Source organism: Aspergillus japonicus (genome assembly GCF_003184785.1).
Source record: "Aspergillus japonicus CBS 114.51 unplaced genomic scaffold BO86scaffold_4, whole genome shotgun sequence".
In the NCBI taxonomy this organism is placed as follows: Eukaryota; Fungi; Ascomycota; class Eurotiomycetes; order Eurotiales; family Aspergillaceae; genus Aspergillus; species Aspergillus japonicus.
This window is the reverse complement of record NW_020291641.1, coordinates 693,408-706,691: the sequence shown is the minus strand read 5'-3', so window position 1 is coordinate 706,691 and position 13,284 is coordinate 693,408. Positions and strand designations below refer to the sequence as shown.

At 55.8% G+C, this 13,284-nt stretch overlaps 7 protein-coding genes and 2 non-coding genes across 9 annotated transcripts in view; 4 read left to right on the top strand and 5 right to left on the bottom strand.

Annotated features, from left to right (window-relative positions):
- The first annotated feature begins 322 nt into the window (after positions 1 to 322).
- BO86DRAFT_139946 (putative IgE-binding protein) lies at positions 323 to 1,736 on the top strand. The gene is made up of 2 exons (XM_025666192.1): positions 323 to 1,011; positions 1,099 to 1,736. The coding sequence occupies exons 1-2, from the start codon at positions 748 to 750 to the stop codon at positions 1,486 to 1,488; spliced, it is 654 nt and encodes a 217-aa protein (XP_025532043.1). The 5' UTR covers positions 323 to 747; the 3' UTR covers positions 1,489 to 1,736.
- Positions 1,737 to 1,869: 133 nt separating this feature from the next.
- BO86DRAFT_330309 (glutamine synthetase family protein) lies at positions 1,870 to 3,914 on the bottom strand. The gene is made up of 5 exons (XM_025668716.1): positions 3,320 to 3,914; positions 2,969 to 3,225; positions 2,841 to 2,893; positions 2,098 to 2,787; positions 1,870 to 2,048 (listed from the first exon to the last, which is right to left on the bottom strand). The coding sequence occupies exons 1-5, from the start codon at positions 3,768 to 3,770 to the stop codon at positions 2,018 to 2,020; spliced, it is 1,482 nt and encodes a 493-aa protein (XP_025532042.1). The 5' UTR covers positions 3,771 to 3,914; the 3' UTR covers positions 1,870 to 2,017.
- A 733-nt stretch (positions 3,915 to 4,647) lies between these two features.
- BO86DRAFT_139930 (uncharacterized protein) lies at positions 4,648 to 6,783 on the top strand. Its single transcript, XM_025666191.1, has one exon. The coding sequence runs from the start codon at positions 4,926 to 4,928 to the stop codon at positions 6,759 to 6,761; it is 1,836 nt and encodes a 611-aa protein (XP_025532041.1). The 5' UTR covers positions 4,648 to 4,925; the 3' UTR covers positions 6,762 to 6,783.
- Positions 6,784 to 7,172: 389 nt separating this feature from the next.
- On the bottom strand, positions 7,173 to 7,244 carry BO86DRAFT_t37. The gene has a single exon. It is a non-coding gene; the product is annotated as a tRNA-Arg (tRNA).
- A 514-nt stretch (positions 7,245 to 7,758) lies between these two features.
- On the bottom strand, positions 7,759 to 7,830 carry BO86DRAFT_t36. The gene has a single exon. It is a non-coding gene; the product is annotated as a tRNA-Met (tRNA).
- A 29-nt stretch (positions 7,831 to 7,859) lies between these two features.
- On the top strand, positions 7,860 to 9,126 carry BO86DRAFT_385686 (2OG-Fe(II) oxygenase). The gene has a single exon (XM_025671162.1). It carries the CDS (start codon positions 8,235 to 8,237, stop codon positions 9,021 to 9,023), a length of 789 nt encoding a protein of 262 aa, XP_025532040.1. The 5' UTR covers positions 7,860 to 8,234; the 3' UTR covers positions 9,024 to 9,126.
- A 24-nt stretch (positions 9,127 to 9,150) lies between these two features.
- On the top strand, positions 9,151 to 11,224 carry BO86DRAFT_139826 (uncharacterized protein). The gene is made up of 2 exons (XM_025666188.1): positions 9,151 to 9,578; positions 9,624 to 11,224. The coding sequence occupies exons 1-2, from the start codon at positions 9,278 to 9,280 to the stop codon at positions 11,168 to 11,170; spliced, it is 1,848 nt and encodes a 615-aa protein (XP_025532039.1). The 5' UTR covers positions 9,151 to 9,277; the 3' UTR covers positions 11,171 to 11,224.
- A 9-nt stretch (positions 11,225 to 11,233) lies between these two features.
- BO86DRAFT_139901 (uncharacterized protein) lies at positions 11,234 to 11,736 on the bottom strand. The gene is made up of 2 exons (XM_025666190.1): positions 11,301 to 11,736; positions 11,234 to 11,245 (listed from the first exon to the last, which is right to left on the bottom strand). The coding sequence occupies exon 1, from the start codon at positions 11,596 to 11,598 to the stop codon at positions 11,353 to 11,355; it is 246 nt and encodes an 81-aa protein (XP_025532038.1). The 5' UTR covers positions 11,599 to 11,736; the 3' UTR covers positions 11,234 to 11,245; positions 11,301 to 11,352.
- A 27-nt stretch (positions 11,737 to 11,763) lies between these two features.
- The window catches only part of BO86DRAFT_139835 (uncharacterized protein), a 2,859-nt gene continuing 1,338 nt past the window's right edge, over positions 11,764 to 13,284 (bottom strand). Inside the window, exon 2 of the mRNA XM_025666189.1 lies at positions 11,764 to 13,284. Within this exon, the coding sequence (XP_025532037.1) occupies positions 11,929 to 13,284 (1,356 nt within the window). The 3' untranslated portion in view covers positions 11,764 to 11,928.

Sequence of the window (13,284 nt, the reverse complement as noted above, 5' to 3'; positions counted from 1 at the left end):
TCAAACATTCTACAGTTGCATTGCATGAAGTTAGCATTCGTATATGTAAATAGATAAATTGCCGACTTTTGGGGTTGCCTGGTTTTTTTTGTTTGTGATGTCTTAGACTAGTTTTAGTTGGAGGTGTTCGTGAATATTCTGCAGGCATCGATGCATCGATCGAGTTTAGCCGTGGGACTGGGACTGGGACTGACTGCGCCAGAAGCGAAGCAGCGAATGATGTCATTGCTTAAAATAGTACTTTGTGTGAAGGGATCCACAGGGTCCAGCGGCAGCTTCGGGTCGGGTTACGGGTAAGACGGTTGCTGATGAATGATAACCTAAACAGAATGTCATTTGGGGGGAACTGGGGGGAATTGGGGCATTGTTCGGCCATTCCCCAACTTCCCACGGACAGCAAAACTGCAGTGCCTAATCATCAATACGAAGGCGAGTGAAACCTGGTCAACCAGTCCCCAATGTGACTGAAGGGGGAATGTCCCCGAGACACGCTCCGCTGATCAGCAGATGGAGTGGGGATGTTTCACTCATCGCGTTGCTAAACCAGCATAGCAGTAGAGTTGCTAGTTAGCCACGATTCATGAATAAGTCCAGTGGCACAAGGGACAGATTGGCATATAAAGACCTTTCTTCCTTCCCCAGGATATTTTTCTCCGTATCTACACAATCCAAACAAACCATCTACTGAGGATCTTTAGCACACACACACACACACACCCCCTCCCAACCACCACCACCACCACCACCATGAAGCTCCTTGCCCTCCTCTCCGCCGCCGCCGGGGTCTCGGCTCTGCCGCAAACCCAGCAGGCGCAGGCCAACTACAACTCGTTCTCGGTGATGTCCGCCCGCTCGGGCTCGCCCGTGCACCTGCTGCCCTTGAACGCCGCCTCCGGGGGCTTCTACCTGGGTCTGCAGAACGCCTCCAGCTACTGCCCGGACCAGGTCGCCGAGCTGGGCGCCTGCCCGCCCGGCACTGAGACCGTGTTCGATGCCGGTGCCAACTCTTTGGTACGTTGCTTGCCCCTCTGCCCCTCCTCCCCTCCCTCCCCCAACCAACCCTATCAAATCAGACCAAAAGACTAACCAGACGAAAAGGACGTCTCCGTCCCCGGCGGCCAGCAGGTCTACATCGCCCCCAGCGGCGCCCTGGCCTTCACCCAGCCCCACTCCGCCTACGTCCCCGCCGGCTCCGTCGTCGGCGCCTTCAGCTACTCCCAGAAGGCCGACACCACCTTCGGGTACTGGACCCTGCCCAACAGCGGCCTGATCGCTTGCCCGGTCCCCGCCGCGGCTGCCTCGTCGTCCGCCGCTTCCCCGTCTGCCACCCCCGCCGCGGGTGCCGCTGCTGTTACGGCTAGCAAGTGGCAGGTCTTTGCGGCCTGGAGCAACGCTACCGTTCCCTCGGGGAATGTTGGCGACTGTCTGGGCTTTGATGCGTTGGCGGTTGGTCGCAATGGGAGTGCCGCTGCTTGGGAGTATATCTAAACTCCTCGTTTGGTCTAACTCGTTTGTCTCAGATGGAGCGTGGGGATGTGGACGGTTGAATGAGTGTTTTATAATCTGGGGGATGTGGGGAAGGGAGTGATGATTGATAATGGATATGTATATGAATCTTGGTTGGGGGTTCAGGCCCGGCCACTTGTTTATAATGAATTATTCTTCGTTTGCATGGTTTTGAGTTGGAGGTGTGGTGAGGTGGTGGTAGGGTACGGAGTACTGTGTTCGTAGTTGGGTGTAGTTGGGAAGTTGCTGGTTGGGTCTTGGGTTATCTGATTAAGATTAGGTGTGGGGGCAAGGTGTTATCAATGGAGGTTAGTGGCTTGTGGTTAGCCACCTCCTCTATGAGTTGTTCTAGTCAGTCTGGGTGTGCTTAAAACGGTAGGGTCTATCCCTAGCATCATATTCAATAACCGATGTATCGAACAAAAAGTCAATGATATCTGTAGTCGTGTCTCGTAACCTGTGGATCTATCCTCCACCATGCCTTCATTTGACCCGCTCTATCGACAACCAACTAAACCGTCTCGATATACCGCCTCACCTCCCTACGACCACATTAGCACCGCTCACAGAATCAGAAGCCACAGAACCTACCAATCAGTCACCGCCTCCTCCCACAGCCGACACTCGTGCTCGCGCGTCCCGCCAAAGTGCTCCACGAACGCATCCCCGAACACCTCGCGCGCGACACTCCCCTCGCGCCGGAACGCGCCCACCGCCTCGCGCAGCGACTTGGCCAGCCGCACGCCCGGATCACTGGCGCCGCCCATCTCCGCCCCCTTGGACAGCGGCGGCACGGGGAGGGCCAGCTTGCGCGCGACGCCGCGCCACCCCAGCGCCACCACGGCCGCCAGCACGAAGTGCGGGTTGGCGTCGGCGCCCGGCACGCGCACCTCCAGCCGCGTCGCCTTGGGGCTGGCCGTCGGCGGCGCGATCACCCGCACCGACGCCGCGCGGTGCTCCAGCCCCCACGAGACCGTCACCGGCGCCCAGAAGTTCTCCACCAGCCGCTTGTACGAGTTCACCGTCGGCGCGAACAGCGGCATGACGTCCGGCAGCCCGGCCAGGATCCCCGCCAGGAAGTGCCGGCCCAGGTCCGACAGGTGGGCGACGTCCGCGTACGGCGGGGCCGGGTCCGGGGTCGACCGGTGGAAGGCGTTGGTTCCGTCTGGCGAGACGAGCGAGATGTGCATGTGCCCGCTGTTGCCGGGGAGCCCTTCGCGCGGCTTGGCCATGAACGTCGGCGTGATGCCGTGTTTTGTGCCCAGCGATTTGACCACGTATCTACGATGGTTAGTCCGGGGGTTGCAGCTGGAATGCAGCGGAGTATGGCCTACTTGAAGAGTCCCGCTTTGTCGGCCATTTCTTTGGCTTCGCCGAATTGAAGCGCCTAGTAGCCATTGTCAGCACGGCGCAGAGCGCGGGTGGTTCTGTCCGCTGCGGAACAGTAGGGCAGGGCCCGTACCGCTTCATAAACCCCGGGCCCGCTCTCGGTATGCCACCCCTCGATCTCACAGTTGAACTGCTCGCACGCATCGTACACCCCATAGTAATACTCCTGGTTATGCGTCGGCCGCGTCAGACTGTACCCGAACATCCCCTCCGTCAACGACGGCAACGCTTCGACGGGGTTCTCCTTGAGGAAGGTGGCGGTCGCGGAAGCGTTCTGCTTGGGGTCTGCATGACTGCTGGGCGCGCGGAAATGGTAGAACTCATACTCCGCTATTCCTTCATCTTAGCTCCGCGCATCCGACAGCAAAAAAAAAAAAAAAAGAAAAAAAGAAAGCATTGTTCGATCCGATGTGGGTAGACATACCTCCCGCCATTGCGCGATACCCGGCCGCCTCGACCGGCCCCAGCGCCGTGCGCAACAGGCCCCGCGGACACGCGCACACCGGCTCCCTGGTGTCGGGATCGAGGAAGCTGACCAGGCAGAAGGGGATGTTGTTCTCCCAGGGGATGCGCCGGAAACTGCGCAGGTCCGGCACGGCGACCAGGTCGCGGTACCCGTTCTCCTTGTTGCTGATCGCCAGCTCCTTGAAGTAGGTGCGGTCGTGCATGTCCCACCCGAAGATCACGGAGCAGAACCCGAACCCGTCGGCGACGATCGAGAGGAACTTCTTCTTGGAGACCAGCTTGCCGCGCAGCATGCCGTCGACGTCCACGCCTGCCAGCTTGACGCGGGTGTCGTGTTGGAGCACCTGGGCGATGGTGTCGAGGGTGGGTGTGGGGGCTGGGGCTTCGGTCTCGGGGGTGGACGAGGCCATGTTGGGCTATGGGTGTGGGTGTGGGTGTGGGTGTGGGTGTGAATGTAGGTAGAGGCGATGAGGTTGTCGGTCAGGGGGAGGTCTGGAGGTTGGAGAGTTGGGGTTAGAGATAGAGAAGGGGTACTGTGAGAGAGAGGATATGGATAGGAACAGGAGGTGGGCATGCGAACGGGAAGACGTCACTGCCAGCCACCCTTTCGGCTGTCCACTTGTCGCTTGTTGGCTTATCGTCTGTTGGCTTATCGTCCTCGTGCGGGTTGAGGAGTGCAGTTCCGATTGCGGAGATCATTGTTGATGTGCTTGGAACTGGGTCAGCACGACAGGAACAAACTCTCACATGGATCTGTGATCCTTTCGATCAATTCAGCTGGTTGAACCCGGTTTTTGAGTCATATCGGAATGCAGCTGCACATCATCGCACAGCTGGAATGTGGAATGATGTCTGGTCATTCATGCTTATCGATAAGCGCATGAAGCTCTCCCCGACATTTTCCCTGCTCTTAACAATCAACTTCCTCTCTACTGCTACTATTTTGACCTTGAACATTACACTGAGGACATCTTGCATGACACATGATATCTTCTCATTCTTCTCACGCCGCCTAATACCATTTAGATGAAGACCAATCACATCAGTTTTACACCTCCCTCTGCTACCTATAGCATGGTTCGCCTATCCCCCTTCTTTCCTACATAGCTGCTTGCTGAACCAGGAACTCAACACCAAATCTATCTGTGCTGTCGACTTTCTCGTCATGGCCGTACTCGAGCAGTAGTCTTCTTCGCATTAGCTCTTGAGAGATACTTTTCGCTCGGGATTTTCGAATGTAAGCCCCCGTCAGATGTTGGCAGTTCATGCTACTAACAAATTGATCTACGGGATGTTGCCGCAGTCAGCCAACCATGGTTCCCCAATGCAGTGACATCAACCATCTTAAGAGAATCGAACATCTCCGGAGTCATTGTTTCACTCCATACATCAATTCATACATTTCCGAGACACAATCCTTCACCCTCGTCTAGGCGCTGAGTCAGCACCTCCGCCGCTTCCGATCGACATCACGACTCCGATCCTTTCAGGGGACTTCAGGGGCTTGGTTGCAATATCTTAGCTCCAGGCGGCCCCTTTCATTGTTGTTCAAATGGACATCTACTATGCTGAACCACCACCAAATCAAGCGCAAGCCTCTTTCGCAAGCTGACAATGATGGCACTATCCGTGGTGTTATCAGGATCTCGCCATGCCCGACACCAACTCCCTCGGAGAAGCCACCACTCCTAGATACACCACCACCTCCATACACTCCTATGCGATCACCATCACCACGGCCACCGCATCCCCCGCCATCACAGACCATCCCCACCCGCGCTGCAACTACCATCCAGAATCTCGCCCCAGCAACATCCCCCGCTCCGAGCCTCCCCCGCACCACCACGGATCTCTCGGTCGCGCAGAAAGCCTACGGTGAAGCGCGCCACTTTCTAGGCGGGCTACTCAATCACCCTGCGGAAAGTACCAAACATTATACCATTCTACGCCACTCCTCCGGTGTGGTCTTCTTCCGGGGCAGCACCACCTCCGTGACCATCTCCATCTTCTCCGACTCACCCCTTCCGGCCGATCGCACCCTCTATCTGCAAGCCAAGGGATGGACCGGCAAGACAGGCATGCGCACCAAGGCCCTTCTGCGGCTTACCGATGACTGGGTCGACGTGACGCCCTCCCATGCGGTCCAGGCGACGCAGGTGGAGCCCGCGGATGAGCGCGCGTGGCAGCGCGACATTGCGAAATTCCGCAAAAAGGCACCACCTAAAGTTCGCGAAACGCACCATCTGCGAGAGACCATTGTGGCGAGGATCCCCGCCGAGGCGGGCGATGGCTACTTCCAACTCGTGCTGTGTGGGAATGGCAAGAAGAAGGGACTCTGCTACAGCCCGGTCTTCCGAGTCCTGTCCACATCACTGAGTCCCAGCTCGTGCCGGGGCGCCAGCCTCACCACCATGCCCTTGGAGGTGGGCGCGATGGTTCTCGGAATGTACGTTCAGACGGCCGCCGAGGCCGTCATCGCCCCCGTGACCGCCGCGGTCCAGGATCGAATCCAGCCGTACAAGCCGAGCTGGAAGGCGCAGACGGCCGCCGAGACGGCGTACTCGATGAGCGGGGCCGGCGACCGCGTGAGTTCGTTGGTGTCCGTTGGCTTGGGGCCCACCACCAACAACCATTCAGCGGCGGGAACATACCAGCCTAGCTCCTTGGATCTTGGTCCTCAGCCACCATTCCCTGTGGACTTTATGGCATCGCGCGTGGAACCCGCAGCGGGTGGGGATGGAACCAGGCACCGGCTGGGCAAAGTCCCCGACATGATTCAGGATCAATACCACGGGGTTTTCTTCGGCTGGGCGCGGGTCTGCCAATCTGTTGCGCAGGTACCTCAACCCGGGGAATCAGCACATTCGTCCCCTCACGACTACCAGTGGCAGGGCATGATCCTCTCAATCCTCTCGTATAACCCCGCCCTGGACGCACGGGTGAACCTCTCGCGCGCCCGGAGCAAGGAGACCACCATCCGTTTCTTGGACGACTCTCCGCCACTTACACCACAGTCACGTCTCCAGGTACGGATCATGGGCTATCTCCGTCCAGACCTGCCGCCCGCGACCGGCAACACGGAAAGAGAGCTGCAGGCGGCGCGCGATGCGGCGGCCGAGGCGGTCATGATAGCGGATGCGTGTGATGTGGCGTATGCACAGGAGGTGCTGGGGCATCCTGCTTGGGGTGTCGAGGGGCATGGTCTGCGTGATAGTGGCGATGGGAATGGACAAGCTGACACCTGGGTGCAAAGAACCCGCAATGGGGTCACGAAGATCAGGTACCAGGGGCAGAGGATGGTGGAGAACGTGCCTCTGCATTGGATTGGGGTGCGGGGGCCGAATGCCGGTGCGGTTGAGAAGCAGATGGCGATGAATGGGTTCTACATTGTGCGGGGGTGATTGCTTAAGGCATTATAATCATGTGTACATATTGTTATCATTCTGTATATCTATATTTCAAATTTGATCCAATTGTATACAAGTCCGTGTAGAGCAAAATAATGGAGTCGTGCCAGCCAATAGTGCTATGCTGCAGTCATGGATCTAGACACACAAAACAAAAACACTATGCACTTACTGATGTAATGAGACAACACCAAACAAAAGAATGCGAGATGATTGGATACCAACAGTGAGACAGACACCCGATCAAACAAACTGGAACAACTGACGGCACAACGACGTCGTCTGCCGAGTGCCGACATGGTTGCACAACAGTCCCATGGAAAACAGCCTTCCTTTCTTCTATCCGCCGCAACACAGATAGATGCCAAGATAGACGGGACAAAAACTATCAGGTGCAAAAAGAGAAGCTCCCGGCGGGTCTCGAACCCGCAGCCTTTAGATTAGAAGTCTAACGCGCTACCATTGCGCCACGGGAGCCGCTTGTTGAATTGAGCATTGGGGGTAGCAACTATACCCTGCAAACGCAATATGAGAGCGGGTGTTCTGGGAAGGGATCTTCTTGGACTACTGGTGGCTATTGTTGGGCGCGGGGGTATTGTTCTCACTTGGCAGGGGTTCAGCCCAGTTAATATATCCTTGAATACGATATCTAGGTCTAAACTGTGATTTACAAGCTGAGTACATTGGTAGACTAGATTTAATATTGGAGGGGGGGGGTTCAAACAGTGTCCTATTAACAATTTAGGTATTGCAATGTTAAGGTTGGTGTTGCTCAATATATAAATCCAGGGGGGTTGGGTGAACTTTTCAAGCTCGACTGCGATCGGAGTTTTCCCAAATCCACCAAGACTGAAGGCCGGATCATATCGGCTTGAAAAACTGAGATCAGCTAGAGTATTGAAAATAATGACACACAAATAATAAAACAAAAAGGAGAAACGAGAAAAAAGGATTATGCTAGCTGGCGGCCAAAAAAACAAAAAGAGATACTTAGCATGTCCTGGTTTCGATCCAGGGTCCTCCGGGTTATGAGCCCGGCGCTCTTCCCCTGAGCTAACATGCTTGGTGGATGTATTGTGCTTAAGGTCTTGGTTATATGTACCAAATTTATTGTTGTGCTGCTATTGAGAACTGGCCAACCTACCAAAGAGAATACTACTGTCCACTTCATACAGACGCCCCTCTGACCCACTAAACACCAATTTCCCAGACCTACCACGTTGACTGTACCTTTTAGCTTCATGCTGAACATCATCCCGCCCATATAATAAAAGTCGACAGACTACGCACCGCGTCAACAGCGATTGGGTAGCAGGGGCAAGTGTCAGCCTTGCGAGCCTCGTCAGCCGTATATAGCCCGCATACTTACCTTTTACCTGGTATATCAATCCCGAACACACCCAACTCGCGATCAAAAAGCTACACTACAACCAAGAACCCCACAATACCCCCAAAGCCCTTCGAAAAATGGCCACCTTCCTCCCCCCAACCGCACCCCCCAACGCAACCGCCCACCGCATCGACTTCACGCAAACCACGCCACCCCTCCCACACTACCGCCACCTCTTCGCCGCAACCATCGACAACCTCCTCACCGAATCCGAATGCTCCGAACTCCTCCGCCTCGCCGAAGCCAGCACCCTCACCCGGGGGACGTCCCCCACCCCCCAATGGGAGCGCGCCATGCTCAACGTCGGCGCCGGCGAACAGATCCTCCGCCCGGACACGCGCAACTGCGGCCGCATCATCCTCGACGCGCCGGAGCTGGCGCGGAAGCTGTGCGACCGGCTGCTCCCCTTCCTGCGGGATGAGTTTGCCATCGACACGCTGGGGAAAGACGCCTGGCGCGTGACGCTGCAGACGCGCCGGCGCTACCGGCTCACGCGGCTCAACGAGCGGCTGCGCTTCCTGCGGTACGAGGGCGGCGAGTTCTTCCGGCCGCACTGGGATGCGTGGTATACCACGCCGGATCGGCGGGAGCGGTCTTTCTTCACGGTGCATGTGTATTTGAATGGGGAGGGGAGTGGGGATGTTGATGGGGAGGGGGGCTTGGTGGGCGGGGCGACGTCGTTTGTGAGGCGGTTGGAGGTCGAGAGGGAGGAGGATGAGGTGGTTAAGGTGCTTCCGAGGGTTGGGTCGGTGTTGGTGTTTCAGCAGAATGATCTGTTGCATGCGGGGGAGCCGGTGGTGCGCGGGGTTAAATATACGTTGAGGACGGATGTGATGTATGAGGAGATTGTGGAGGATGAGGATTGAGGGGGGGAGGTGTCGGTGGATTGAGGATGGTGGGCTTGTATGGTAACCAGTGAGGTCATGTTGGCCACGTGGTTTATGGTTATATGGGTGATGGATAGCTGTTAGCCATATGGTAGTGGTGAAGATGAGGAGGATTGGAGGGTTGATGTGTAGCCGGCGATAAGCGCTAACAGGCCGATTGCATTGCATCATAAGTTAGCTCTGTTGTTGCCTGATGCTTCTTTCTGCCTCCCCCACTTCCCCCGGTAACAACCATGGATTCCTCAATTCTAGAACCGAGCCAGCCCGTCGCATCCGACGAAGTCGCCATGGCTGCTGTGCGGGACCTGACAGACTCGATCAAAGCTCTGATCAAATTGATCGACCAGGCGAATGAGAGACGCGATCCGAGCAGAGTTCGAGAACAAGCCAGACAGAATGATCCGATTCTCAGCGCACTCAACGAGGAGATCCAGAATGGACGGCCCAAGCATGCTCCTCCATCAAAACCAGTGCAGTTGATGTCACCGGAGGAGATTGATGCAGAGAATGAGGCTAACATGGCGGAATATACGGGTATGTTGGTCTTCACTAGGTAAACATAGATTCTGACACCCTTAGACTTCTGGAAGGAGCACAAATCCACACCCGCAGAAAGGCAAACCATGGAGAGTGCGTACGAAGCGGCGTTTGATCAGTTTCCTACCATCTACCGCACGCTCGGATGGCATGGAAACGACGACATCCTGTTCGATGCCAAAGTCCTCTCCCGCTACCGTGACACGCTCCTGGAAGGGCTCTTCGCCATCGAACCTCATCGGATGAACCGCATTTTTGGCCCACTGGACACCTCGAGAGCAGCATTCGAATACTCTCGCCTCCCTCGCCTGCTTTCGATTCTTGTTCGCATGGAAGCTCGACGGAATGATGCCCTCGAATGCCGAGATGGCGTATGTGTTGACTGTCGCTACTTTGATGCCGACCAAACGCTCCGGGTGTTGATCGAAGTCGGGCGGACACTGCGACTTTCCAGACTTGGCGGTCCCAATGAAATGACCCTCCAAGAACTCCTGGATCGATGCTATGCTCGGCATATACTATCACAGCCCGCCCCCGACAAGCCCGAGATTCTTTGGTACCAACATCATCTTGTATACGATTGCCTGACGGCGTTGGAGTTCGAGTCCCAGTTCCGCGAGATTCGAGACCCGCTATCTCTCACGTTCTACCTCAGACACAAAGACGAGCCAATTTACAAGATTTTCGAAATGGTCAAGTCTCATCGCAGCGTGATGATAAGCATAGAGCCGGTCAAAGAGCTTCCACTAGATGAAGCTTCAAGCCCGACCTTTGCAGCGGATACTTTCACAGTTCAGTACCTGCAAGACTTCGGTGGACTGAATATTGAATGGACGGATTGCCTGGATGATCATCTGAAAATCTTCGCCGGGCGGAATGCGATTCGGGTTTTCGCTCATCCGACTTTTTTCTACAACGGCCGGGATCTTCAGAAAAAGGACTACCTCGATCCTATCTACAATGAGCTGTCCCAAACCTATGCTCTATTGTTCAGACCTTCGTCGAATGGAGGCCTGGGGCAGTTGAGAAAGGTAAACAAATCCGAAGAAGTTCCTTGGCCGGCTAGGAGGATTGAAGTCAGCGAGCGACTTGGTACTAAGACAACACTACCTGGAACTTTCGAGATCGATGTGAGAAGGCCCTCGGTCAAACGCATATTGGAGAATTTCCACCGCTGCTCTCTGCCACCGACAATCCAGGCGGCGTTTGACATCGCTGGTTCAGCCGCAAGGATCAAGGGTGTTGGCTCTTTTGACCAGAATAAGATCACTCCCAAATCCATGCAAGAAATCCACTCTCGCGCTCCGTATTACCCGGAAGACATCAAATTCATGATCACTTCGATCTTCCAGCATGATGTCCGTCCCAATCAGGCTTTTTTACACTACGAGTACTTCGGTCCCCGCTTGCGAAGACTCAAAACATATCTTGACACACAACAGCCAAAAACACTCAAGCAATTGTGGGTTGATCGGAGAGATGCTAGAGCGTGGTGGACATTCTGGGGCGGCGCCTTTCTTTTACTGTTTCTGGTGCTTTCCGCTATGAGTGCGGCTTTCCTAGCAGCAGTAGCCCGACGGCATGGTTAGGCTCACGATCCTTACGACGAACTTGGTCTTGAGTTATTATGGACTCATATGCTTGAAATTGAGGCGAACATGTCACTGGTAAGATACAAGAATGACAGAACGAGAAGAAGCAAGTAAACTGAGAGATAACGGAGTTTGCCTGGCATGATCAGAACAGTCTCATTCGGCCTCTGACCGATCAGTCACTTCTTACCACCGAGCCCCAGCCCCTCTGTTATCTTTCCCAAGCCCAGCCCTTCCAGCAGCTTGTCGACCCCCAAGCCACCCAGCAAGCCCGACAGGAGATTCCCCAGTCCGAGCCCGTTGAGTAGTTTGCCGACGAGACCGAGCACACCACTCAGCAAGAGTCCCACCGCGGCGATGATCTGAACCAAGGGCTCGGACAACAAAGTCCACAGCGGATTGATCTTCTTCTTAGCATGGGGCATATCAGCGATCAGAGCCTTTCCTCTCTCAATCGTTTCTCCCACCACCCGAGTCAGGTCTTTGAGCAACTCAGCTAGATGATGCTCCTCGGGGCTAGCTTCTTGCGATGCACTGCGCGCTTTGGCTTGAGCAGCAATCTGACCATCGGGGTCCAACGCCCGGAGAGCACCTTTGCACTCCTGCAAGCCATTACCGGCCTCTTCGATCAGCGGCTTGACCTGCTTGACAAGCTGCTCTTCGTCTAGCTCCTCCTTGGGAGTGCTGTTGGCTCGCTCAATATGCTATCGAATCAAACAGGTTTAGTAACCCAAATGGTTTACAAGCCGATCTGTTCAAGAGTCTTCGCTTACCTGAGTGATCTGTTTGCACAAGGGCTCAATCGAGTCCAGCGTCTGCTGTACAATGGAAGCCATCTTCTTTGCCAGCTCTCGATCCCTTTCTTCACGGGCCTGTTTTTCACGTTCTTCGGGCGACAGCTCCGGTTCAGGTTCAGGCTCAGACTCCGGCTCCGGCTCAGGGGGGATGTTCTCCAAGAGGGTGCATTCACCGATCTTGTTACCATCATTGTCAACCACATAACCGTTTTCGTCGACAGTCCGACCGATCAAGTTGGAGAGTTCGCCTTGGGTCAGCTTGCCGATCACATTGCCATTCTCATCACGAACCTCGCCATCACGGTTCACTTTCCGACCAGCCATGGGGCTGACTTCGCGGGTTGGCTCTTCAGGGCTCCACGGTTCAGCCTGGCCGATCGCATTGCCTGACTTGTCGAGAATCTCCCCGTCTTCGTCGACGGCACGCCCACGCAGACGCTGAGGATCCCCACTCACCAAGCGCCCGACAGTGTCACCGTTCTCATCGATCACCAACCCATCCTTGCCAACCACCAAGCCTTCGAGGCCAGAGAAGGGCCCCTCAGGCCGGTCTCGTTCTTCAGCTGGGAGAAGCTCTGCTTGGCCGACGACGCGGCCTGCTGAGTCCCACACTTGACCCTGTTCGTCCACCGACTTGCCAGCCAGCTTGCGTGGATTTCCAGCTACCAGCCTTCCGAATATCACACCAGCATCGTCGACAATGTTGCCTAGCTTATTCACCTTTTTACCGGCCAACATCGACAGATCCTCTCCTTCTTCCTCTGGCTCCTCAGCCTCCTCACCCTCGGCCTCTTCTGGCTCTTCCCACGGCTCTGCACGGCCCAACGGATTTCCTCGCCGATCCAGGATATCGCCATCCTCGTCGACTGCACGGCCGCGGAGTTTCCGCGCGTCCCCTTCGACCACCTGGCCTACCCGTCGGCCTTCTTCATTCACAACCCACCCATCCTCGGCTACATGCAGATCACCCAGGTCGGCGAACGGACCAAGTTCGTCTTCCTCGACCGGGAGAGGCCTCGCCTTGCCCACAACCTTCCCGCGCTGATCCCAGAACTGGCCTTGGTCATCGAGCTGATACTTTCCACGGAAGATCTTCTTGGCATCACCCTCGACCAGCTCGCCGAGAAGGGCACCTTTGGAATCCACGATGCCTCCGAATTTGGTGCAGGTGAGCCCTTCGAGTGTGGAGATGTCTGGTAGTTCTGGAGCTTCTTCTTCTCCTTCTTCTCCTTCTTTCTCTCCCTCTTCTCCCAATCCTTCTTCTCCCACTCCTTCTTCGCCCACTCCTTCTTCGCCCACTCCTTCTTCGCCCAC